This window comes from Phyllobates terribilis, unplaced genomic scaffold (genome assembly GCF_046119375.1).
Source record: "Phyllobates terribilis strain yellow unplaced genomic scaffold, ASM4611937v1 Scaffold_7__3_contigs__length_470593459, whole genome shotgun sequence".
Lineage (NCBI taxonomy): Eukaryota > Metazoa > Chordata > Amphibia > Anura > Dendrobatidae > Phyllobates > Phyllobates terribilis.
The window spans coordinates 176047639-176073515 of NW_027362767.1; the positions used below are offsets into that span (position 1 = coordinate 176047639).

Genomic DNA, 25877 nt, shown 5'->3' on the forward strand with positions numbered 1-25877 from the left:
GTAGTAATACAGTCAAAACCCTCTCCCCCCTCCCCCCTCCCGCCAATACTCCTTATGCCGGGCATACCTGGGAACATTGACAATCATATTACCGCCATCCATGCGGACCATATTTTCCCAAAAGTTCTCTCTCCATGCCTCCGCCTGTAAATGCTTTCCTCTAAATGCATTACCGTACGTGTCTGAGCAATAAATTCCCTCCTAGTGGGGGGTTCCGAATCTGTCCATTTTCGTGCTATTAGTTTGCGTGCCACATATAGCAATCGCGCTATCGCCACTTTGTAATGTTCTGAGACAGGTATTCCATCCACCTCCCCCAAAACACACAGCACCGGGTTTCTGTCAATTGTACATGTATAAGCCCTCTCAATTTTGTTAACAACGACCAACCAATAAGCCACTAGCCGTGGGCATGACCATAGCATGTGTAGCAGTCCGGCCTGGTCCGTGCCACATCTAGGGCAACTGGAATCTCCCCTCAAGCCCGCCTTGTACAGGCGCAGCGGTGTTTTGTATGTCCTATGTATTATGTATAATTGGGAGATCCGTGCCTGCTCGCTTAGAGAGATCTTCGGGACATATTCTAGAATTGCCTCCCATTGTTCTGTTGTGAGGGTACCCACCTCCCTTTCCCATTTACTCTTTGCAATGAAGTGATTTCCCCCCAGATAGGAGTGCAGTAGGTAATGATATAAGCTCGATATGACTCCCCTCGTCCCTCCCTTCATACATACAGAGTCTAGTACAATGTCACCCTGAACCGTCATGGCTCCCAATCCACACTGTGCCCTCCAAGCATGTCGAAGCCTATAGTATTGAAATCCCCATACCAAAGGCAAATCAAATTCTTCTCTCAATTTCTCAAAGGTCTTCAGGTCCGTTCCACTCTGCAGCTGGCACACATATCTCACTCCTTGCGCCTTCCAATTGCCCATTTGACACAGCTTATTAAGTTCCGGCAGATGTTCATTGCCCAACACCGGTGAGTACTTAGTCAGCCCGTCCACCCCCCTGATCTTTTTAATAGTGTCCCATACCTTCTGAGTCAAGCCTAAGGTAGGATATATTGCTCCCAATTTCTTAAAGGTACCATCCTCTAACGCCTGGACCAGTGGGCGTCTCCCCGACACATGTACCAGCACCCGGCAAGCTGCCCCTCCACAATCGGGTTCTCTCCATCCCCTGACATGCTGGCCCTGTACTGCCAAGAAATAGACCCAGGGATTGGGTGCGGCCAATCCTCCCTCCTCCTTCCCATTTTGCAGCGTTCCCAATTTAATCCTTGCCTGCCTCTTGCCCCATATCAAGGATCTGAAGATAGAATCAATACCCTGAAACCGTTTTTTTGGTAGCCATATCGGTGAGTTGTGCAAAACGTACATTAGTTGTGGCATAAGGACCATCTTAATCAGGTTAGTTCTACCCGTCACCGTCAAAGCCAATTGGCACCATGCGCCTATTTTCTTTTTAAATTTCTCTAGCAGAGGAACTAAATTCAGATCCGTGAATCGTGTCAATGGAAGCGCCACCCATATCCCAAGGTATTTAAATTGTGAAACCAGCTGGAGCTGCTTCCCCCTCTCATCTATCTCCTCCGCTTTTATTGGTCTATCTACAGCCATGACATAAGACTTGTGCCAGTTTATCTCCAGTCCCGAAATGCTCCCAAAGTGTTTAATTACATCCATCGTGCACCCCAATGTCTCTCCTGCATTTTCCAGAAATAACAGGATGTCATCGGCATACAGTGATATTTTTTCTTCCAGCCTCCCAAATTTAAATCCGACCACTCCTCTCTCAGCTCTTATTTTGGCCGCCAGGGGCTCCACTGCCACCGCAAACAATAGCGGGGACAGCGGGCACCCCTGCCTTGTGCCCCTATGTAAGTCAAACATCCCGGACCGTTCACCATTCACCTTAACTACCGCCCTTGGGGATGAGTACAATAACTTCACCCAGGCCATGAATGCGGGGCCAAATCCCATTATTTCCATGATTTTCCATAAATATTTCCATTCCACGCTATCAAATGCTTTTCTAGCGTCCAATGACATCACTATTCTCCCGCCACCATTATCAGCAGGCAGCTGTATATTAAGAAATAATCTTCTCAAGTTAACAGCCGTGGAGCGGTTGGGCATAAAGCCCGACTGGTCCTCGTGAATAACAGTATGCGCAACCCCGGTGAGCCGGGTGGCCAGGATCTTAGCGAGTATTTTGACATCCGTTGTCAACAACGATATGGGCCTATACGACTCCGCATCCATGGGGTCTTTCCCCTCCTTTGGCAGAACCACTATCACCGCTTCCTCCATTGATCTCGGTAACGCCCCCTTCACCAAAGCCTCATCAAACACAGATTTCAATTTTGGAGCTAGCAATTCCACCAGCTCCCTGTACACCTCCCCAGGTAGACCATCAGCACCCGGTGATTTGTTATTGGGCATAGACAGAATTGCACATTCCACCTCCTCCACACTCACAGGTTCATCCAACCTCATCCTATCTTCCTCAGACAATTTAGACAGTGAGATGCCTTCCAAAAATTCCTCTACGGCCCCCTCCGTGTCCCGTACTCTTGAATTGTACAGTGCCATGTAATATTCCTTGAAGACCTCCAATATGTCCTTTGTGTCTGTCAGAGTCGTCCCCGTTTGGTCTCTCAACCTGTACACCCTGGAAGACTCCCTCTGTGCCGCAGATATCACCGCCAACAAGCGACCCACTCTCTCTCCTTCCTCAAAGAATTGGGCTTGCTGAAATGCCCTTTTCCTCTCAGCTTGCATCATGTGCAGTTTATTAACTGCCTCCTGTGCCAATTTTAGTCTATTGTGAGCTACACTCGTTGGCGCCAAAATCATGTCTGCCTCTGCCCTTGTCAAGTCATCCTTTATTTGTTGATCTGCCAATTTAGTTTTGGTCTTACACCGTGAGATCTCACTTATAAAGAGTCCCCTCGTAAATGCCTTCATAGCCTCCCACACCACTGTGGCCTCAGCACTCCCTTCATTCACTTGGAAGAAGTGCTCTAGTTCTTTGGTTATGCCACCCATATCCACCACTTTAAGCCACGTCGGGTGAAGACGCCAACCTCCCCTCTGACCCTGAGCAGATCCCACTAGAAGCGTGACAACCATAGGACTATGATCCGATAGAGTCCTCTGTAGGTATTCCACTTCCCCAACCATCCCATCCATAGCAGTATCCCCAAAAGCCAGGTCTATCCTTGACAGTGTTCCGTGTGTAGCCGAATGACACGAGAAGGTCCTCTTACCCTCATTTCGTACTCTCCACAGATCCACCAGCCCCAGCTCCCCCACGTAGGTGCCAAATGCAGTCATTCCGTCCCGTCCAGCTTCCATACCTGCCGGACGTACTTTATCCCAGTAATCATTTATGGTGTTGTTAACATCTCCCATAATCAACATCGGAGCCTCCCCCCATCTGGCCGTCAAGTCCATTACTGCTTGAAGTTCCTTTTTAGAATAAGGTGGAGGGATATATAAAGCCACTAAAATCATTTTGTGTCCATACAATCTGCACGCAATCCATACATACTGCCCTTCACTGTCTACTTGCACTGCCAGCTCTTCATAATGTGCGTTTTTGTGTATTAGGACTGACACCCCCCTGGAGTACGAGGAATAAGTGGAATGATATGTCTTTAACATCCACCCTCTCGATAGCCAGTGCCTAGTATCTCTAGTGAGATGGGTCTCCTGTAAGCACGCAATCATAGGATCACAAGATCTGATGTGATTCAGAACTGCTGCCCTCTTAATCCTGTCAGATATACCACGTACATTCCAACTTAAAATCCGAACCGTACGGTTACTCATTGTGCATTAGAAAAAACAATCCACCATCATCAAGTAACATCTTTCCATTTTGTTCCCAAGCATACCAGGTCAAACAGCATAAGCAACCCCATTTTCCCGCAAATCCAACCTCCTCATCTCCATGCTTCTCACTGCCTTCACTTCCTTCTTCATCTGCCTTCATGCCCCTCGCATACCTGTGCAGCCGTGCTGAAGCCTCCAGCCTCCGTGCATAGGCTGTGTTCCTCCTTCCCGCCTCTTCCTCTGTCTCGGTGCCATCTTGGGCTGAGGCACTGCTGCAGGCCCCGGCATCCTTCTGCCTTTTGCGGCCCATGTTGGACTCTCTGAGTCTGGCAGAAGCTCGCCTCTGACTCCCGGGACCCTCAGACAGCAGTTCCTGATAAGGGATTTGGCTGGTTCGGGCTCTGTGCAGGATAATTGAAGCTAATGGTGGTGGAGAGGCACTGCCACCCGACCTCTCACATCAAGAGCTAGGCCATGCCCCCAGGGCGAGGGTTTTGACATTTGAGAAGATCCCACTTATATGTTATAATGTACCTGGGCTCCATAAATTATCTGTAGTGTATAGACTACAGGACATCCCTTAATTAAATGAGTACAGGCTAATGAATTTAATGGGAAATCCCGATTGGAAGCCTGCCGTTGAAGTTGGGTCATGTATTGTATGAAGTGTGGGTAATATGTGTTTATTATAATGCATTAATAAGGTACATGACATCATGAAGACCCATTACTGTTTTGTTTGTCTGCATTGTGGCTTAGATTTGTATCTCTGTTGTAGATATATAGATAGACCACTGTTATCCACATAACTCTTGTGAAAAGGGAATGTTCCCCTTAAAGGAAAGCTATCAGAAAATGACTTATTGTTTAAATCAGGTTTTTGCACTATATGCATTTTTTTTCTTCTTTTTAATTTTGCTATTTTTTAATATCATGATCGGTATAAAATAAAAGTAATATTGCAATTTTCACATTGGCCACTGGGGCTTTTTAAAACTCAAACTTTCTGTCCCTTAAAGGAAGAGTTTTCGGCAGGCTCCTTATCATGAGAGGCAGGATTACAGTGACTGATGAAGCCTATATACACAGCTGATAAAGGATCCACCAATCAGAATAGACGATGTCACAGCTCTCCTCCTCCCTTCACAATGACGATTGCACATGCTCATTAGATGTTTCAATACAAAATATAGGATCATAATCCGACCATTGTGGCTATGTGCATGTGTTGTTTCCTGAAACAACAGGAAGTAAGAGTCTAAAAAAGTCCCAGTTGGTTGGTGTGCAAATGGCCTTATTTCTATTTTGTATCTTTAATATAGATTGCAAAAAGGAAAAAAAACTTTACTATACATTAAAAAAATACATTGAACGCACAAGCCTGATTTAGAGATTAGGTGATTTTCTGCCGCCAGCTCCTCTTTCCCTGATGTCTTGGTAGAGGAGTTCTGCTTAGATGCCTTGTTCTGGAGCAGGGATTCTTCCGCTATTGAGGAGGAGCCATTTCCAGTATTCCCATAGTGAATTATCCCCACACTTGGACTGGTAGCAGTGGTGAATCTCGTTAGATGTGACTCATTCCCGATGTCACAGTGCCATCCCAGATAAATACTTGGCACCTGAAAGTTAAAGAGATTTTCCGAGATTGTTGGTCTGTCCTTATGGAGATCTGATCAGCGGAGATCCGACGCCTCCCAACACCTCCAGCAATCAGCTGAATACCGCGCTGCTGCAGCGCTGCCTCTCTGCATATACTGCATGCTTGTGGCTGTGCCCGGTACTGCAGCTCAGGACAATTCACCTAAAGGGAATGTGCCATCACAATGTAACCTATTGTAGAGTTTCAGTTACATGTAATTTTATTAACATTTTTGGTGACTTTTATGACATTTTTCATATTGCTGTAATTATCACAAAAAACCAAGCAATCTTGCCATTTTCACACTGGCCACTAGGTGTTATACTGTATTTCTTATACTATCAGTCTCATGATTATAACAGACAGGACTACAATGACTTATGACACCTCTATATACAGTAGATAGCACAAGATCCACCATTCACAATAGGTGATGTCACAGCTCACCTCCTCCTCCTGTACAATGACTGATAACACCTCTATATACAGTAGATAGCACAGGATCCATCATTCACAATAGGTGATATCACAACTCACCTCCTCCTGCTCCTGTACAATGACTGATAACACCTCTATATACAGTAGATAGCACAAGATCCACCATTCACAATAGGTGATGTCACAGCTCACCTCCTCCTGTACAATGACAGATAACACCTCTATATACAGTAGATAACACAGGATCCATCATTCACAATAGGTGATGTCACAGCTTACCTGCTCCTGTACAATGACTGATAACACCTCTATATACAGTAGATAGCACAGGATCCATCATTCACAATAGGTGATATCACAGCTCACCTCCTCCTCCTCCTGTACAATGACTGATAACACCTCTATATACAGTAGATAACACAGGATCCATCATTCACAATAGGTGATGTCACAGCTTACCTGCTCCTGTACAATGACTGATAACACCTCTATATACAGTAGATAGCACAGGATCCATCATTCACAATAGGTGATGTCACAGCTCACCTCCTCCCCTGTACAATGAATGATAACACCTCTATATACAGTAGATAGCACAGGATCGATCATTCACAATAGGTGATGTCACAGCTCACCTCCTCCTCCTCCTGTACAATGACTGATAACACCTCTATATACAGTAGATAGCACAGGATCCATCATTCACAATAGATGATATCACAGCTCACCTCCTCCTCCTGTACAATGACTGATAACACCTCTATATACAGTAGATAGCACAGGATCCATCATTCACAATAGGTGATGTCACAGCTCACCTCCTCCTCCTGTACAATGACTGATAACACCTCTATATACAGTAGATAGCACAGGATCCATCATTCACAATAGGTGATGTCACAGCTCACCTCCTCCTCCTCCTGTACAATGACTGATAACACCTCTATATACAGTAGATAGCACAGGATCCATCATTCACAATAGGTGATGTCACAGCTCACCTCCTCCTCCTCCTGTAATGATGATAACTCCGGATGTCAGTATAGTATGTAGCGGTGGCAGCACTGTCTGGGTGCCCTTTATCCGGCCAGGTTGCCTGTCTGGCTCCAGGTCTGGTACCTTTGTAGCACAGCGGGCTCAGGCCTGAGCCTGTCAGGATTTTACTGGAGCTTGTCATTTTGTAACCTCTTTTGAAGCTTGAGCTCCTCCGGTTGGAGACGGCTGCTCTGGAGATTGACGGTGTCACTTCTGTAAGAAGTGGAGGTGTATTTCTAAGTGTTGTGCGCCTCAGATCCAGTGGGGTAACGACCATCATCATCGAGATGACATTTAACGCATTTGTTCTTTTTTCCTTTCAGACCAATGAAATACACCTGGCTGCGCAAGAACGGCGAGCTGCCGACAACAGCCGTTACCAGTCACAACAGCCTGGTATTTCAGAACCTGAACAAAAGTGACAGCGGCACCTACATGTGCCAGGTATCCAACCTGCTGGGGGACTACATAGCGGAATACAGCCTGGATGTGAATGGTGAGAGCAGAGCCTGTAACGTCGGCTCATCCTGCTAGATGGACATGGCCCTATGCATGGCTCCGTGTTTTATTTCTTTCCTTTTCTTAGCCATCATCTCCAGTTGAAGCCAGAAATTTGCGTCCACCTTGGCCACTTTCATCAACACTCAGGTTTCACAATTCCGGCCATTTAATCCGTGTCCACCTCCCCGATCTCAGGCCTGTTCTGATCACTGCTGTAGATCAAGAATGCTAAATGTCATAATCCTACGAGAGACAATGATTTTGTTCAGTTTTTATTTCTTCCATCATATTTCAGAAGCGTACAGACACATGGTTAGTATTTGGTACCGTTGCCTTTAGATCGTTTTACCTGGGTCACACTTTTCGGGCAGTCTTGAAGAAGCTTCTCACAAAAAGTTGATGGAACTTGGGCCGTTTCCTTCTTGTTTAGCTGGGTCAGGTCTGTAGGTCCTCTCGCTGTCACACTCTTGTTTTAGTTCTATTCGTAAATTTTTAAGGTCAGGTCTTTGTGATGGCTTCTCCATTTCTTTCTCCTTATTGTTGTCCTTTAACCATTCTGGTTCAACTTTGGAAGTTATTTGAGATCAAACTTTAACTTCCTAAATGATGACCTGAGATTTTTTTCCCCTCATTATGTCATCTGTTTTGTTAAGTCCACCAGTCCTATCACAGACGTGCACCTCCACAATATGATTCTTCACAGTTGGGATGGCTTTCCCTTCTCGCAATCCTCCACTTTGTTCACCATTGCCATTTTTGTTTCACCTAACCAGAACAATAAGATCTTCATCCCTATGTGCATTTGCAAACTGTTTTGGAGCTTTCTTCCTTGTTGAACGGTCTTTCGGGTTGTGTCAATATAGGACGTGTTTTACCGTTGATACAGATACTTATATGCCCATTTCCTTTCCGCATCTTCACAAGGTCATTTGCTGTCGTTCTTGGATTGATTTACATTTTTTACACCAAAGAACATTCACTTCTAACAGACAGAAAGCATCTCCTTCCTGATCAGTATGATGACCATGTGTTCTCCTACATTCAACTCTAGAAGACACAAAGCATCTGTTCCTGAACTGTATGGTGGCTGCGTGGTCGTATGAAGCTTAGTACGTTAATCTCTAGGAGACAGAACATGTCTCCTTCTTGAACAGTTTGATGGAAGTGTGGTCCAAAGGTGTCTAATATGGTCATCTCCAGGAGGCAGAACGTGTCTCCTTCCAGAACTTTATGGTGGAAGTGTGTTTCTATAGTGGTAGTACGTTCACCTCCAGGGAAAAGGAAGCATATCTTACCTGAATTGTATGGTGGATGTTACTCGCCCAGGAGGATATGGGGGACTCAGTACCCGGGCCTTTACCTTCTGTGGGATGTCACGGCAGTCGGCTCCCGGGCCCATACCCTGGGGTCACTCTTTAAAAGGGGTTTGTTACTTGAAGAAATGGATAACAGTTTTGTCTCGTGACGCCACCTGTGGCTCCTGGTAATGGGTACCAGCGCTGCTGCAGACCTCCGGGGGTGATGGGATCGCAGCTGAGATGTCTCTGCTCCCCACAGGTGCAGCAGGTCCCCGGGGCAGGGCTGATGAAAGGCTTGCAGGTGAGAGGTGGCCCATCTGGGTCAGGGGGAATGACAGACACGCACACAGGTGATTCGCTTCAGTACCTTTACTGGTGTAAACGGCAGGTATGGTCCAGGGTACTTGGTAGGAAGGGTGCACTTCTGGACTCTACCCAGTGAGCGGGTATAAGACCTCCTGGTCCGTTTCTTCCTCTCTCTCTCTGAAGCTCCTGACAAGCCTGGAACTAGGCCTAGCTTCTATGCTGTTTCACTCTCTCACCTGTCTGCTTGGTAGTAGAACTGCTCTCTGGCTACCACTATCCCTGGACGCTGGGGCCTTTATGGTTCCTAGTTCTGTAAATGATTATAGCTTCAGGTTGACCAGGGGTCTGGAATCCTCCGGGTATGCCAGTTATTCCTACTGGGTGTAGAGGACCCAGTAGGCGCGGACCCGGTGTCTGGCTTGTGTTCTGGGGTAAGCCTCTGCCCCCTTAACTCCTCTCTCCTCTCCTTGCCTCCGGCCACACTCGGGGCCCTCAGCACAGCAGCTAACATGTGCTGCTTCTTCACTGATCTCTAATGTCAGCACACTTGGCCTACCTAACTCCACCCTCCTGTATATATATCCCTAACAGGCTCCCTCTGGTGGTATGAGGTGGAAGGGTGGAGGTGTCTGTTATGTAATGAGGGCCTCTTGTGGAAAAGTCCGTCCATGCACCCTTTTGGGTCCTGTGGTACCTGTGTGTAGCAGGGTGCCACAGAGGCATGATCCTATGGTGTTTAGTACGTTCATCTCCAGAAGACTGAACTCATCTCCTTCCTGAATGGTGTGATTGAAGTGTTGGCCCATACTGTTTACTACATTAATCTCCAGGAGATTGAATACGTCTCCTTCCTGAACTGTATGGTGGCTGTGTGCTCCCTTGGTGTGTAGAAAATTCATCTCCAGCAGATAGAATATGTCTTCTTCCTGAACAGTATGATGGTGGTCCCATGGTGTTTAATACATCTATCTCCAGGAGACAAAATGTACCTCCTTCCTGAACTATATGGTTGCTGCGTGGCCCAACGGTGTTTAGTACCTTAAGCTCTATGGGACTCGTTCCTGAATGGTATGATGGAAATGTGGTCCCATGGTGTTTTGCTTCTGCTGGCTTGGTCGATTTGTTTTGATTTTTGCCTGATGTCCAGCAAAGTATCAAGTAGAACTTGATTGGGTTGGGCTTAAAATATTGCCACATATACACCTCAAGAGATTCTAAAACCATTGTTTTCTGGAATTTTCCAAGTAACTTAAAGGCACAGTCAACTTGCGGAAGTAATGAACTTCAATTTTGATGTCACTAATGATGTCATATTAGATGATCACAGTGTCCAGCATAGACATTCTTTCTGAATAGAGGAAGAAATAAGAAAAAAGCTTCTTAGATTTCAACATGCCTGAGCCCTTGTTTCCAAGAGACCTATGTCGCTGAAATAATAAACAATCACGCTCGGCCAAGCTTATGAGGGAGAAACGTCTTTTGGCCTCAAAAGCATTTGGCTGAGACTTATTTCTTGTGTAAGGCCACTTTAAGACAATCCATAAAACTTTTGTGCCACCTTTTAGGTCAAACAGAGTGATGAAGGATTGTGATACCAGCCAGAGATTCTTTTGAGGATGTCTAGCATAACGAAGATCATTATTTCCACATACACAACATGATTCTTGCTAGATCAATCATCCATGACCAACCTTAGTCCCATGAGGGACCTTTGAAGTTTTACAACAGTATTTTTTCAAACCAGGCTTCTTCACGACCCCGATGAAGTGTTATTTTTTAAAGACATCACCTTAATCACCACAGTAGTTATGGGATTGTTATGAGGATCTTCCAAAAAGGGAAACATTTTTAGGAGAATTTTCAGCTGTGGACAAGTTGGGAATGACCATGGCTGGAATCGGAACGTAGATGCTTCTGCAATATTTCACCAGCTGTCTCTAGTCATTCGAACCCTTATGATTTTAATCAACAATCATCTTGCGTTTCTATTCAAATCCAACATGAAAAGAGCATTTAGACTTTAGCTTTAGTGTTCAGACAAAATAAAGGCTAAACCTCTGCCATTCTCTAAGGCACCAACGAGGGGGAGAAAAATTAAAATGAGAATACAGCAGGACAGGATAAAATCCGTGTAGAGACAGATCCCAGACAATCACTTAATCCCTGGTTGCTTTCTGCTTCAGAGTCTTATCATAGGTACAAGGTCGGACCTTCTCGGTTATGCAATGCTCTATTCCCAGTCTGTCCTTTATCTCCTGGCCAGCTTCTGCTTTCTATTTATCTCTCCCTCCTCCTCCTCTCAGTGTCCTTCCTCCCTTTACTGATTTCCATCAGCTTTGTTCCATTGTCTCAGAAAAATGATTAAGATTCGATACCCAAAAAAAACCAAGACTCTAGTTAGCGAGATGAACCCTCAAGAAGTAGATGCTCCTCTCCACTCTCCCCTTTTCGCAATTCCCGATTGACAACCAAATCCCAAAAATCAGCGTCTTGTAAAGTACATTTTTCAGTCATTTGTATCATGCACCAGAATGAAGCCAGTTCTAATTTCTCCTGATCCGTTTAATTCTAATGTTGCCTGGTAATTATCATTCTTTCTCATTATCTCTTTTTAAACTAATTATACTGCCATCGTTAGCCAAACAAAGCATCAAAAGATAGGGAGTCTGAATGAGCAATCTCCCTGAATATTCATAAGTTTACAAACAGTCTTATCATACGAGGTTACGTAAAGATCAGGAGGAAATATTTCTGCAAAGTGTTAGAGCTCTGATGGAGACATTAAACATCATCTTATTAAATAATTATTTAATTGCACGTGTTAATTAACAGTGAATATGTCAAGCTCGCGCTCAATATTTGACTCCAGGAATATATGGTGATTATCATTTTAATCTGTTCAATAATTTCATGTTGCTATACACAAGCGATTTACAAGTTCCGAGACCTTTTCTGTGGCCATGATGGCTTTGAATAAAATAAGTCTTGATTAAACTAGTATTTTTCCTTTCAAATCACACTTAGGACTCACCCAACAGCGACTCTTCCAAATTAGACAAAAGTTGGCACGATTGGGTGACTTTGAATGGAACAACCAACTATCTTATTTGCATGGTTCCACTATGGATGACATCTGGAGAAATGATGGATTCAACATTCTGGTTTTCAACACTCAAACCTTTTCGAAACAAGGGAATAAGCTATTCACAGAAGCTCCTCAATGAGGAATAGTGCTGGACCGATAACTACCTTTGATCCTAAAGGTGATCATACACCTTTAACAGCTAACTGCTATGAAAATTCACAAAATTTGGCCACATATGATAGAAGTGGGATGAAATATTGTTCTCCCTCAACCTTCAGATATTTTAATGATCAAAAAAAAAACCAAATAAGTTCCTTTTAGACACCCAGCAGAGACATGTATAAGGCTATGTGCCCACGATGCAAAAATGCTCCGGATTTTTTCCTGAGCGTTTCTGCATTTCCCTGGCAGAAAAAACGCAGGCGGATTGTACATGCGGATTGTACATGCAGATTGTACATGCGGATTGTACATTTGTTTTTCCTGCCAGGGATAAGCGGAAGTGAAGCTGTGTGCCCATGATGCGTTTTTTAAGCGTTTCCGCAGTGGCAATTCTGCTGCAGAAACGCTTAAAAAATGCTTGGTAGAAGGCCTGCCATGTTCCCCAATGATAATCCGTATGTGCTGTGCACATGCTGCGGAAATTTCCGCTGCAGATTATCATTGCGGAAAAAAACGCAGCACTACCAATTAGTTTGCGGAAGCGCTGTGTTTTCGCCTCCATTGACTTGCATTGGAACGCATGGAATCTGCATCACTGCATCTGTACATGCAGAATCCATGCGTTTCAATGTGCGGATGGTACCCGGGTGTGGAGAAGAGGAGACTCTCCTCCGGACCCGGATACCATAGAACCTGTAAAAAAAAGAATAAAATAAAAAATAAATATTATACTTACCTTCTGACTGCCCCCGGTCTTGTTGTCTTCACTTGCCGGCAGATCGCAGTGGACTGAAGGACCTGCGCTGATGTCATAGTCATGTGACGGCAGGTCCTTCAGTGTAGGGTACCGCGAGCTGCTAGCAAGACAGGACGGAGCGAATCAAGACTCCGGGGGCCATCGGAAGGTAAGTATAGATTTATTTTTTATTTTTTACCATTCTTTCGGTCACACTATATAAATCCATGCTGGTTGCATGGATTTATATAGTATGATCAAGTTGTCAAGCACTTTCCAAGTGATGCTAAAATCGCTTGTCAACCCGCATGCGGAAATGCATGTGAAGAACGCTCCATTTCCACATGTCCCTGGCAGGAAAAATGCATGTACAATCCGCATGTACAATCCGCATGTACAATCCGCATGCGTTTTTTCTGCCAGGGAGATGCAGAAACGCTCAGGAAAAATCCGGAGCATTTCTGCATCATGGGCACATAGCCTTAATGTGACTGTCTCATCTAAACGACCCCTTTTCATTGGACGTATGGTCACCATAGCGAGTAGACCCTCAACTCAGGTAACCTTCTTCATGAGCCTGAGAGCTGGTAAAATTGAGAGGCACTTGCACCAGCAAGAGATGATCAATTATACCAAAATTAGTTTCTGTAAAGGGGAGCACTGTCTGTGAAAGGCTGGTGGCTCTTAAAGAGGCTTTCATGGAGAGAACATGTGCTAGTCACTCTATCTAGTACATTACAAAGGAACCCTGACCTTCACCTTTCAACCCCTGTACAGGGATCTGGACTTACACAGGGCCCCCCAGATTATGTGCACAGAAAGGCTACTGGCCGGTGGAGCAGAAAAGCCAAGTCAGAAGCAGAAGGTTAAAGGCATCATAAAATTGAGAAGCCATTTGGTAGTCAAAAACACAGGTCCAGGTCAAGGACAGATATAAACAGGCAGATCTGGGAATCAGGAGTGAACCTGAGTAAGTGTAACCTGTAACTGGCAACTGGAAGCAGGAAGCTAGATGAGCGAATAGTGAGTAGCCCCACACAAGGCTCAGAGCAGGGAGCAGCGTGTTTGGGGCTATGCATGTCTTTGACATCATTGTGCGCCCCCTCACTTGACCACATGGTCATCAGCATTGGGAGAACTGAAGACCTGATTGGTGCACATAACAGCTAAACGTTGGCACAGAGAGTCCCTATGAGCGTCTATGTCAGGTGACTATAATTTTTTTTAACCACTTCCTGGCTCTCAAAAGAATCCAGCAAAATGACGTGGCCACCAGGTTGCAGGATTCATGCGAATTGAACCCCAAATTTTTGAATTCGCTAAAGTTTAATTTTTTGCAGAATTTGTAGCAAACTTGATTTGTTCCAAATCGACTTGCTCAACTCCATCCATAGATTATCCACGTCAATGGTTAAAATAATGCCGAACCACCCCCTCTGTGCAGCGGCAGCAGACCTCCGGGTGTTACATTCTTATCCCTAATAGGATCGCGGTTGTCCTGAAGTAAAGCCCAGCCACCACTTCAAATGGCTGCACACAGAGAACAAAAGACTGCTGTGAGCTGTATGGCATATGGAGATAAGCCTGCGAGTGTCCCTATAAACCATATTAAACAAAATTACAAAAAAAGAAACATAATGGCAAAAAAATTACAACCACTACTAGGAAATAATAAGATTGCCTGAGTTTTGCAATATATCACGAATGTTCATATAATTGTGTTGTTGTGGGAAAAATAAAGCGGTGGCATGAATTCCTTTCCCACAAGATGCCGCCCCGGAGTCTGCTCACCGCCGCGCGCATATTATCATTGGTTTATCAATGCTCGTAAAGATAAATCCATTGTTACATCTAAAGCAGTAAGTGCTGTGGAGATTTATACGTTTTAATACTTTTTGGAGAACTGCAGAACAATCTAACACATCAACAATAACACATCGAAAAAACCTAAAATACCATAGGATGGCTAATTAATATGTATGTGAAAAATTTTTGTCCAAAATTATAGGCGGGTTTTTTGACATCTGATAAAATGAGTAATGAGAAGGCGTATGCTAAGCCACGTCAGAAGATGTCATCCCTGGAATTTTGTGTCCTATGAACCCATCTATTTTAAAACGAAGGAGCCGATGAGCTCATCCAAGATATATTTATATTCTTCCCGGGATCTTCAGGCAGCCCCATTGTAATAAGAGATTCCTACAGCCAAACCTACAAATCAGAAGATCTAAGAGTCCAAAAGAAAGGATGGAATGATTCTTAACGAAGACCTGGCAACTGGTGGAAGTCCAAGCCAACAATGACCCCTTTTCGACAGACAACTCAACCGTTTCATTCTAGCAATTGGTTGAGTTGCTGGGCACAGATCTCGAGTAACAATATCTTACCTTTTATGAGTCATTAGGAAAAAAGTCCCCTATATCTTTTGGTAGGTGGACATCCTGTCTATTTTTTGGATTTGTCCATTTCTGTGAGTTCATAAAGCCTTACCATAGAAAAGGCGTCACACCGAGCACACGTTAGATGACCACGGCTGAAAAATTCCAACTTGTGAAATCACATTTTTTACAGGAGGGTCTAATTTGTTTAACTGATCATCAGCCAAAAAGTCCAAATTGCCAATTTTAGCCAACTTTTATCGTAGTTGTGTCGGCAGCTTTTGTGACATTGACCGCAGCCTCTGCCCCCTGATGATTTGTTTCAGGGAAGTGGCTGGGGTTGCGACAGTGACCGCAGCCTCTACCCTGCTCTGATGAGACTTTGTTTGAGTATCCCAGCATGCATTGGGGATACTCAAAAGAATCGCCATCAGGCAGGAAGTAGTGGAAAAAAATACAAAAATAGTTAGTGCAGTTAGGGAATTTTTAAAGTAAGTATATTTGAAAATAGCTTAGATTATGGGACTAAATAGATAGGGAAAATGCTTTATCTTTGGACCACCCCTTTAATTTACAATCCTGGCTTTACAGAAGCCAGAGAAGAAGAGCAGAGATAGATGGAAATGAAGTAGTCAAAAAGGTGTACTTAATTGTTTGGCCACTCTAAGGGTGCGCCGAGCGCCTGTGCTTGGTTTGACCAGTCATTTTCTGCTGACAGATTGCCTTTGAGTGGTGTCAAACAGTGAATCCAATCTACTTTACAAGAAATTCTCATAGTTCGAGTATTGAAATAATGTATATATGGGGACTGTAAAGGTGCCATATAGATATAGCGGTAGGGACACACTATGGTAAACCAGAGCCTTAAAGATTACTGTAATTAAAAGAACAAATTTAGTGATCAGTAAAGCTAACTATAAAGACCATAGACATGGTAGTTAATGTGGCTTGTAATTGGGTAATATAACAAATTATTTCTAATTAAGTTCCATTTTTCATTCCCCTCCTTGTAATGGGTCTGAGATGTCATGAACTAACACCGTCTTTAATCAAACACATACGTACACGCCACTAAACGTCTAGCCCAAATCTCCAGCCGATATAATGTGCAGCACTGCTTCCCCGTTGTGTTTTGGCTTGATAAAGGAACCCATTTGGGTTATCAAACCAAAACAAAAATCCCATTAGATCAGACCCCGCTCCTCCGTCCTATCTCCCTGATTCTTCTAATTACAAACAGCGCAGCCATCATCATACGGACCTAATCAATTTCCTCCGGCTCAGTTTCCCGTTTCGCTGCTAATCAAGAGAATAAAACCTCTTTTCTTTGAATACGTTTGTGTATTAAACAGCAAGAAGTTGGCATCGATTAATAGCACTTCCCTGCGAGTGCTTTCAGAATTTAATTTGTCCAACAATTGTTTAATTTAAAGAGTTATTTCTGCCCCCTCCAGAAAATCAATGCCAGAAATGTAAGGGAGGGCGCCATCGGAAAATGGCTTTTTAATGTGAAAGGATCGTGTTGGTTATTATGCTAGAATTTATAGTGACACTGGCTTAACCCTCTGCAGTGAGGCAACCATTAACATTGTATGTGGCACGTAGGGCTGACATTCTTCTATATTTAAGAAATATCCTCAATTTATAAATTGACTTCAGATCCAACACTAAGACTATGAAAGGAGAGCAATTTTAGGTTCTACAGTAACATAATTGGAGCTATGTTACACTACAGGATTCAGATTCTTAGCACAAGTAGCTTTGTTTCTCAAAACTTAGAATTTTTTTTAACTCCTTTAAAGGGGGAGACATTTTCAGAAAGGAGCCACTTTGAGGAAGCCATTACCAGTCAGAAAGTTCCCCTGCAGTAGATGGAAATGTAGAATTACTTTGCAGCCATTCAAATGAGTAGAAATGTTTTCTGGTTTATCGAGGGTGGTCCTGAGTGAAGGAGACTTCCACCAAGTAGAGGAGACTCCCACTGAGTAGAGGAGACTCCCACTGAGTAGATGAACCCCCCCCTGAGTAGAGGAACCTCCCCCAGTATTGATGAACCTCCCCCTGAATAGATGAACCTCCCCCTGAGTAGAGGAACCTCCCCCAGAATAGATGAACCTCCCCCTGAATAGATGAACCCCCCCCTGAGTAGAGGAACCTCCCCCAGAATAGATTAACTTCCCCCTGAGTAGAAGAACCTCCCCCTGAATAGATGAACCTCCCCCTGAGTAGAGGAACCTCCCCCAGAATAGATTAACTTCCCCCTGAGTAGAAGAACCTCCCCCTGAATAGAGGAACCTCCCCCTGAGTAGAGGAACCTCCCCCAGAATAGATTAACTTCCCCCTGAGTAGAAGAACCTCCCCCTGAATAGAGGAACCTCCCCCTGAGTAGAGGAACCTCCCCCAGAATAGATTAACTTCCCCCTGAGTAGAAGAACCTCCCCCTGAATAGAGGAACCTCCCCCAGAATAGATTAACTTCCCCCTGAGTAGAGGAACCTCCCCCTGAATAGATGAACCTCCCCCTGAGTAGAAGAACCTCCCCCTGAATAGATGAACCTCCCCCTGAATAGATGAACCTCCCCCTGAGGAGAGGAACCTCCCCCTGAATAGATGAACCTCCCCCTGAATAGATGAACCTCCCCCTGAATAGATGAACCTCCCCCTGAGTAGAAGAACCTCCCCCTGAATAGATGAACCTCCCCCTGAATAGATGAACCTCCCCCTGAGTAGAGGAACCTCCCCCTGAATAGATGAACCTCCCCCTGAATAGATGAACCTCCCCCTGAATAGATGAACCTCCCCCTGAGTAGAGGAACCTCCCCCTGAATAGATGAACCTCCCCCCAAGGAGAGGAGCATTTTACAAAATCAGGAAATACATTTTTTTTGAAAGACATGATGCCATTTTCTGATGCCATTCCTTCCTTCCTTATTGAATGTCCACATCCTGTTGCCCTAACAATAAGTGCCATCTTATGCTGATTTCAAAGGACTCTCCTTTCCTCCTTTCCATGTGAATTTTAGAAAGAAGTTGCCCAAACTGAATGTTGTTGTTGTCTGTTTTGAAGGCGACTACTTCTATAATGACAATATAGTCATCTTTAAGGAGGAGCCAGTTCAAAATTGGTCACTTTTGGCTCTTATTTAGTTCCCATTGATCCCTGGTAGTGTTGAGCGAGTATGTTCTATTAACCCTTTCGCCGAGTATGCTCGGGCCGAGCTCCGAGTATTTACAGCTGCTTGGTGATATGGTTGAATGGCCACTATTGACATGGTGAAAGGTTCTCATCTACTAACATTGGAGGCCATGGACTGTCCAAAATGACAGCATGTATGGTAGTGTCCTAACTCTCCTCCACTGAAGGAATAGGGTTTAGGAAAGAAGGGTTGGGCATGTTGTATTTTAAAAGGCCCAATCCTTTTGTTCTTGATGGTTATAAGTCACCCCCAGAGGTCTCTGGCAGGTCCCCTTTCCCCATTGAGAACACGTGCACACTGAGCCAAGGAAAGTGGACTGCCAAGCTATTGGTCAAACAAGCTTTCTGAATTATTTGACCAGTCTAAAAGCGCCCCATGCACATAAGAAAAAAATGGTTCGGCAAGTGGTTGTTCGTCGGAGGTGTTAGATGTTTTCAGCTGATGATTCAGCCAGTGCTTTTCAGTACCCCCAAAAAAATTAAACATGCAGGATCGGTGTTTTGAACGACACCAATCGTTCATTGGTTGAGCATTAATTGAAGCAAAAGCAAATATTCTACTCATTCCCTTAGATATCGTGGTATAAGATCCAAGTGAGGTTGCTGCAGGTGGTAGAGGCTCATGCAGCTTTCCTTATGCATGTACCGGGCATAAAGCAAACTATCATCTGTTTCACTTAAACAGCCAACTATCATTCGTTATTGTCCAAATCGGCCATTTCAGCCAACATTTATCATATGTGTAAGGGATTTTTTAAGATGGGGATTGCTCATGAACTAGATACCTTCCCGTGGAGGAGCCAACAATCTGAACGTTTTGAGATAAAATGAGTGCAGAGTTTTCTTCTTAGTTATCATCTCCTAACATGGTTTTCCATGGAGTCTTTGATTTCTCCCTCTAAGGACTAGATCCTGTGTGACGAGATATGGAATGCAGCAGTTAATCCAAAATTCTTAGCATCAAGTGCTTTTTAATATTCCTTGCTATGAAAATATTCTTCCAAAATCCATATGGTGCCACTGGTATCTTGATGTCCAAGGACCCAGATGTCTTCAGACAAGATGCCTTCCTGTGGAGGGCCAACTGAACGTATACTCCTCAGATATGAGAGCGCCGTTATCCCTCGATAGTAAGGATATCACGCTGTTTCGTACTTTACATTATCTTAATCTAGTCGTTGTGTTTTCCGAGGCCGCGCTCTGTGGGTAACCTAAAATAGCCGAGGACCTCTTTTTTTCCCTGTGGAATGATTCACTTCATGATTATTATCCGTATTTCAGATAGGGACAGCACAGTGTGTCCTTAAACATTGAACCGCGTTCCTCTTCCGCATTTCCTCGCAGCAGTTTAACAATGGCCCATATTTACTCAGCAAATTCCCTACCTTCACAGCTTCCATGTGAAACGTTCACGAGTCTTATCAGCTTTTCTGGCTTCCTACAGAGTACAAATACATGGATTACGTGGGTGGGAAAGATTTTTCATCTATTAATAACCACCGACCTGAAAAATGTGAATTTTTGCTTATAAAGAAGCCACACATCTCGTTGATTTCCCCATTGAAGAATAGGTGGAAGACTAACTCCTTTGACGCTAGAGAGACTTGTCCGTGCCAGATCTATTGTCAGGCTTCCGTCTTGTTTGTCAACTACAGGGAGAAAGAAATTAAAATCTAAAGCTAAACGAGCCGTGCCGTATGTATCTGCCTCGCACAGCCTCCGAAGCTTGCACCAGGGCAAACAACAAAGACTTCAAATAATCACTTTGTCTCTGTCACCACAATAGCAACCCCTATTCCGAGGAGAACGTGAGGCCGGCCATTTTGTTTGAGTGGTTCAAGAAATCTGATTCTTATGACAATAGATCATGTTGTCCAATATTATTATTTTTTTCTATTTTTTTTTATTTTATTTAAACCATGCATGGCTGTCCGTAGGAATGTATTTATTATAAGACATGTTATAATAATGATGTCATCACTATAAAATGTCTGTTCGCACAGATATGCTTTACTACAGACGCATCTCGCTAAATTAGAATATCATCAAAAAGTTAATTTATTTCAGTTCTTCAATACAAAAAGTGAAACTCCTATATTATATAGAGTCATTACACACAGAGGGATCTATTATATAGAGTCATTACACACAGAGGGATCTATTATATAGAGTCATTACACACAGAGGGATCTATTATATAGAGTCATTACACACAGAGGGATCTATTATATAGAGTCATTACACACAGAGGGATCTATTATATAGAGTCATTACACACAGAGTGATCTATTATATAGAGTCATTACACACAGAGGGATCTATTATATAGAGTCATTACACACAGAGGGATCTATTATATAGAGTCATTACACACAGAGGGATCTATTATATAGTCATTACACACAGAGGGATCTATTATATAGAGTCATTACACACAGAGGGATCTATTATATAGAGTCATTACACACAGAGGGATCTATTATATAGAGTCATTACACACAGAGGGATCTATTATATAGAGTCATTACACACAGAGGGATCTATTATATAGAGTCATTACACACAGAGGGATCTATTATATAGAGTCATTACACACAGAGGGATCTATTATATAGAGTCATTACACACAGAGGGATCTATTATATAGAGTCATTACACACAGAGGGATCTATTATATAGAGTCATTACACACAGAGGGATCTATTATATAGAGTCATTACACACAGAGTGATCTATTCTATAGAGTCATTACACACAGAGGGATCTATTATATAGAGTCATTACACACAGAGAGATCTATTATATAGAGTCATTACACACAGAGGGATCTATTATATAGAGTCATTACACACAGAGGGATCTATTATATAGAGTCATTACACACAGAGGGATCTATTATATAGAGTCATTACACACAGAGCGATCTATTATATAGAGTCATTACACACAGAGGGATCTATTATATAGAGTCATTACACACAGAGGGATCTATTATATAGAGTCATTACACACAGAGGGATCTATTATATAGAGTCATTGCACACAGAGGGATCTATTATATAGAGTCATTACACACAGAGGGATCTATTATATAGAGTCATTACACACAGAGGGATCTATTATATAGAGTCATTACACACAGAGGGATCTATTATATAGAGTCATTACACACAGAGCGATCTATTATATAGAGTCATTACACACAGAGGGATCTATTATATAGAGTCATTACACACAGAGGGATCTATTATATAGAGTCATTACACACAGAGTGATCTATTCTATAGAGTCATTACACACAGAGGGATCTATTATATAGAGTCATTACACACAGAGGGATCTATTATATAGAGTCATTACACACAGAGGGATCTATTATATAGAGTCATTACACACAGAGGGATCTATTATATAGAGTCATTATACACAGAGGGATCTATTATATAGAGTCATTACACACAGAGGGATATATTATATAGAGTCATTACACACAGAGTGATCTATTATATAGAGCCATTACACAGAGGGATCTATTATATAGAGTCATTACACACAGAGTGATCTATTATATAGAGCCATTACACAGAGGGATCTATTTTATAGAGTCATTACACACAGAGGGATCTATTATATAGAGCCATTACACAGAGGGATCTATTATATAGAGTCATTACACACAGAGTGATCTATTATATAGAGTCATTACACACAGAGGGATCTATTCTATAGAGTCATTACACACAGAGGGATCTATTCTATAGAGTCATTACACACAGAGGGATCTATTCTATAGAGTCATTACACACAGAGGGATCTATTTCACGTGTTTATTTCTGTTAATGATGATGATTATGGCTTACAGCCAATGACAACACAAAAGTCATTATCTCAGTAAATTAGAATACTTTATAACAACAGCTTGAAAAATGTTTTCAAAATCTGAAATGTTGTCCTACTGAAATGTCTGTTCAGTAAATGCCTCAATACTTGGTTGGGGCTCCATTTGCATCAATTACTGCATCAATACGGCAATGTGGCATGGAGGGGATCAGCCTGTGGCTGCTGGGGTGTTATGGAAGCCCAGGTGGCTTTGATAGCAGCCTTCAGCTCATCTGTATTGTGGGGTCTGGGGTCTCTCATCTTCCTCTTGACAATACCCCATAGATTCTCTATAATAGATTCTCTATGGGGTTAAGGTCAGGTGAGTTTGCTGCCAATCAAGCACAGTGATACTGTTGTGTGTAAACCAGGTATTGGTACTTTTGGCAGTGTGGACAGGGGCCAAGTCCTGCTGGAGAATGACATTTCCATCTCCATAAAGCTTGTCAGCAGAGGGAAGCATGAAGTGATGTAAAATGTCCTGGTAGACGGCTGCGCTGACTTTGGTCTTGATAAAACACAGTGGACCTACACCAGCAGATGACATGGCTCCCCAAACCATCACTGATTGTGGAGACTTCACACTAGACCTCCAGCAGCTTGGATTGTGGCCTCTCCACTCTTCCTCCTCTGGGACCTTGTGGAGTGTGTCAATGACTGCCTTCTGGACATCTGTCAAGTCAGCGGTCTTCCCCATGATTGTGGAGCCTACTGAAACAGACTAAGGGACCTTTTTAAACGCTTCGGAGGCCTTTGCAGGTGTTTTTTGTTAATTATTCTAGTTCACTGAGATAATGACTTTTGTATTTCCATTGGCTGTAAGCCATAATCATGAACAGTAACAGAAATAAACACGTGAAATAGATCACTCTGTGTGTAATGACTCTATATAATAGATCCCTCTGTGTGTAATGACTCTATATAATAGATCCCTCTGTGTGTAATGACTCTATATAATATGAGTTTCCCTTTTTGTATTGAAGAACTGAAATAAATTAACTTTTTGATGATATTCTAATTTTGTGAGATGCACCTGTATGTGTGGCTGATTATTTTATAGTGTATTATTCATCTTCCGCCATGTAAATGCATGCCAGTCAGAGTTGTCCGAGGGCAACGTTGCTTGTCGTCTGGTAACTACACCATCACGGACACGTTGAGTTTGCTTTTACTAATGGCTGCGACCAATGTATTGTCTGCTGCTGAATCCACTGCTTGTCATTTTATCGTCTCTCATTTTTCCCTCCCGTTGCTTTCTCCATTTTGTAACCTCCATTATCTTGCCTGCTGTCTGACGTCAACCATACTGACCTCCCATCCCACTGCAGAATCCCAGACATTTTATCAAGGTATCCATTATTTTTTAGGCGCCCTGTATTCACTCATAGCTTCTGCATGAATTCTGAATGTTCTCTTCCATAGCTAAGCTTGTAAAGTCATTTATGAATTAAGTTTTGTTTGCTTTGCACCACTTAAATCTGGAAAATGTGGAGGTGTCTTCCATTCACATTAATATCCCACTCTCCCTCATTGACACTCATTGATATAGCTCTCAGTGGTCCAAAAGTTCTCCAACACCAAAGGAAAGTAGTTTAAAATTTAGCCTTTAAAAATTGGCAGAATATTCACATATTAAAAAAAACATAATGCTAACGCGTTTTGGGTATAAAAATCCATGATTATAGGTTTTTTAACCCAAAACTCGTTAGCATTATGTTTTTTTTTAATACATACATGCATATTCTGCCATTTTTTATCCTATATGATTAAAGGCTAAGTTTTAAGTACTTTCGTTTGGTGCTGGAGGACATCTCCTTTTGGACCATTGATAGCTATTTGACTGAAGCCGGACCAGTGCATACTTCATGCACCGCACCCAGACCACAAGCTGTCTGCCCTGGAAGTTTCCTGGGATACTTATCGCTAACACACAAGTGGTGAGCTGAATTGACACTTTTTCTCATTTTTGCACATTGATATAGTAAGCTCAAATATGAGAACGCGTTAAGGATCCTCAAAATGTGCTACCCTACTTGACCCATTTTGCCGTGTAGGGAGTGGTGGGGGAATCGGATGGTCAATTCTAGTTTTCTTTTAGGTACTTGCAAAAAATATAGATAATTTTTTAATAATTTTTGATTTCCAATTTCTCTTTGTTTTACTAGTAGCATACGGACAATTCAGGTAGCTTGCGAGTAGCTTGAGAATATGAGGACCCCAACATATATCTTCATATTTTCTGAATCCATGTTGGGTTGAATTTTTGCGATTACAGGCAGTTATATCTCTTTTTTTTTTAGTTTTTGAGCTTAAGCTAAAGGCCATCATACCCCTTTAAAGTGAATCTGTCAGTAAGATTAACCCCATCTTTGAAGGCTTAATCCATCAACACCTTTATATCTTTTATTGTATGCAAATGAGGTGTTAAGTGCTCTGGGTGTGATAAAGCAATTCTCAAGCCTCTGCCTCCCGAAGTTAGATCCCCGCCCAGCAACAGGTGGACTAAGCCAGGACTTTATAGAGACTTTATAGTCCTGGCTTGGTCACGACAAGCCCTCAAAGTGGTAAAATATTGACCCAGTCTATAGAGAACACTTAAACTTACCAGCAAACATTTCTCCAACAGTGCTGCATGAATTCCTTATTGTTTTGACTACGCTGCTCCTTATGCAGAACATGCTTTTTTAAGGTTTATTGTGACTTATTTTCATACATTTTAGATTTTTTTTCAGACTTTACTGCTCCCTACTTTAAAATATTTCAAAATGTTAACATCTACTTTTCATGTTGTCTCCCCCTTCCGTCTTCCAATTATGTCCTACTTCTTCTGTTGGCCTCCTTTGTGGGCCCCTTGATTATCTTCTCAACTTGGCTCCCACCAGACCCCAGTCCTATTCCCTCCCAGTCAAGCATTGACCATGCAGTCATTGGAGGAGTGGTAGCGGTTATCGCCTTCCTGCTTTTCTGTCTGCTTATTGTCTTGGGACGCTACCTGATCAGACACAAAGGTAAGGTCCACCATAGAGGTTCTACTGCATCCTTATTACATGATAGTCACTTTGTGTTTTATGCAGCTAGAAATATGTTTATACTGTAAGAAAATGAAAAAAAAATACTTGACTATTAAAAAACACTACACATTTTGGGGTTCTCATTTAAAAGAGCAGTAAGATATTGTAAGAACCTCCCAAAAATCCTACACTTCCTTCCTTATTGTCTAAAACTTCTTAGATTACCTTCTAGAGTGGACCATACAGAACCTTATTTGGCCTTCTAGTGAGGATCAGGATGTCTAGTCTGTAGAGAATCTAGGTAAAGAAGGTTTCCTGTAGACACCTTCTTCAGGATGAAATTCGCCAAGCTGTTACATTTCTAAGAAGTTG

At 42.9% G+C, this 25877-nt stretch overlaps 1 protein-coding gene across 6 annotated transcripts in view; it reads left to right on the forward strand.

The window, feature by feature from the left end:
* Positions 1-25877, forward strand: part of CADM3 (cell adhesion molecule 3) — a 675629-nt gene that overhangs the window by 643915 nt on the left and 5837 nt on the right. For 4 of the 6 annotated variants that reach the window (XM_073639537.1, XM_073639540.1, XM_073639538.1 and 1 more), the window contains 3 exons: positions 7278-7450; positions 23823-23843; positions 25377-25502. In XM_073639537.1, coding sequence (XP_073495638.1) covers positions 7278-7450; positions 23823-23843; positions 25377-25502 — 320 coding nt within the window. The remainder of the gene's footprint in view (positions 1-7277; positions 7451-23822; positions 23844-25376; positions 25503-25877) is intronic. The other 2 variants (XM_073639539.1, XM_073639541.1) reach the window with 2 other exon arrangements.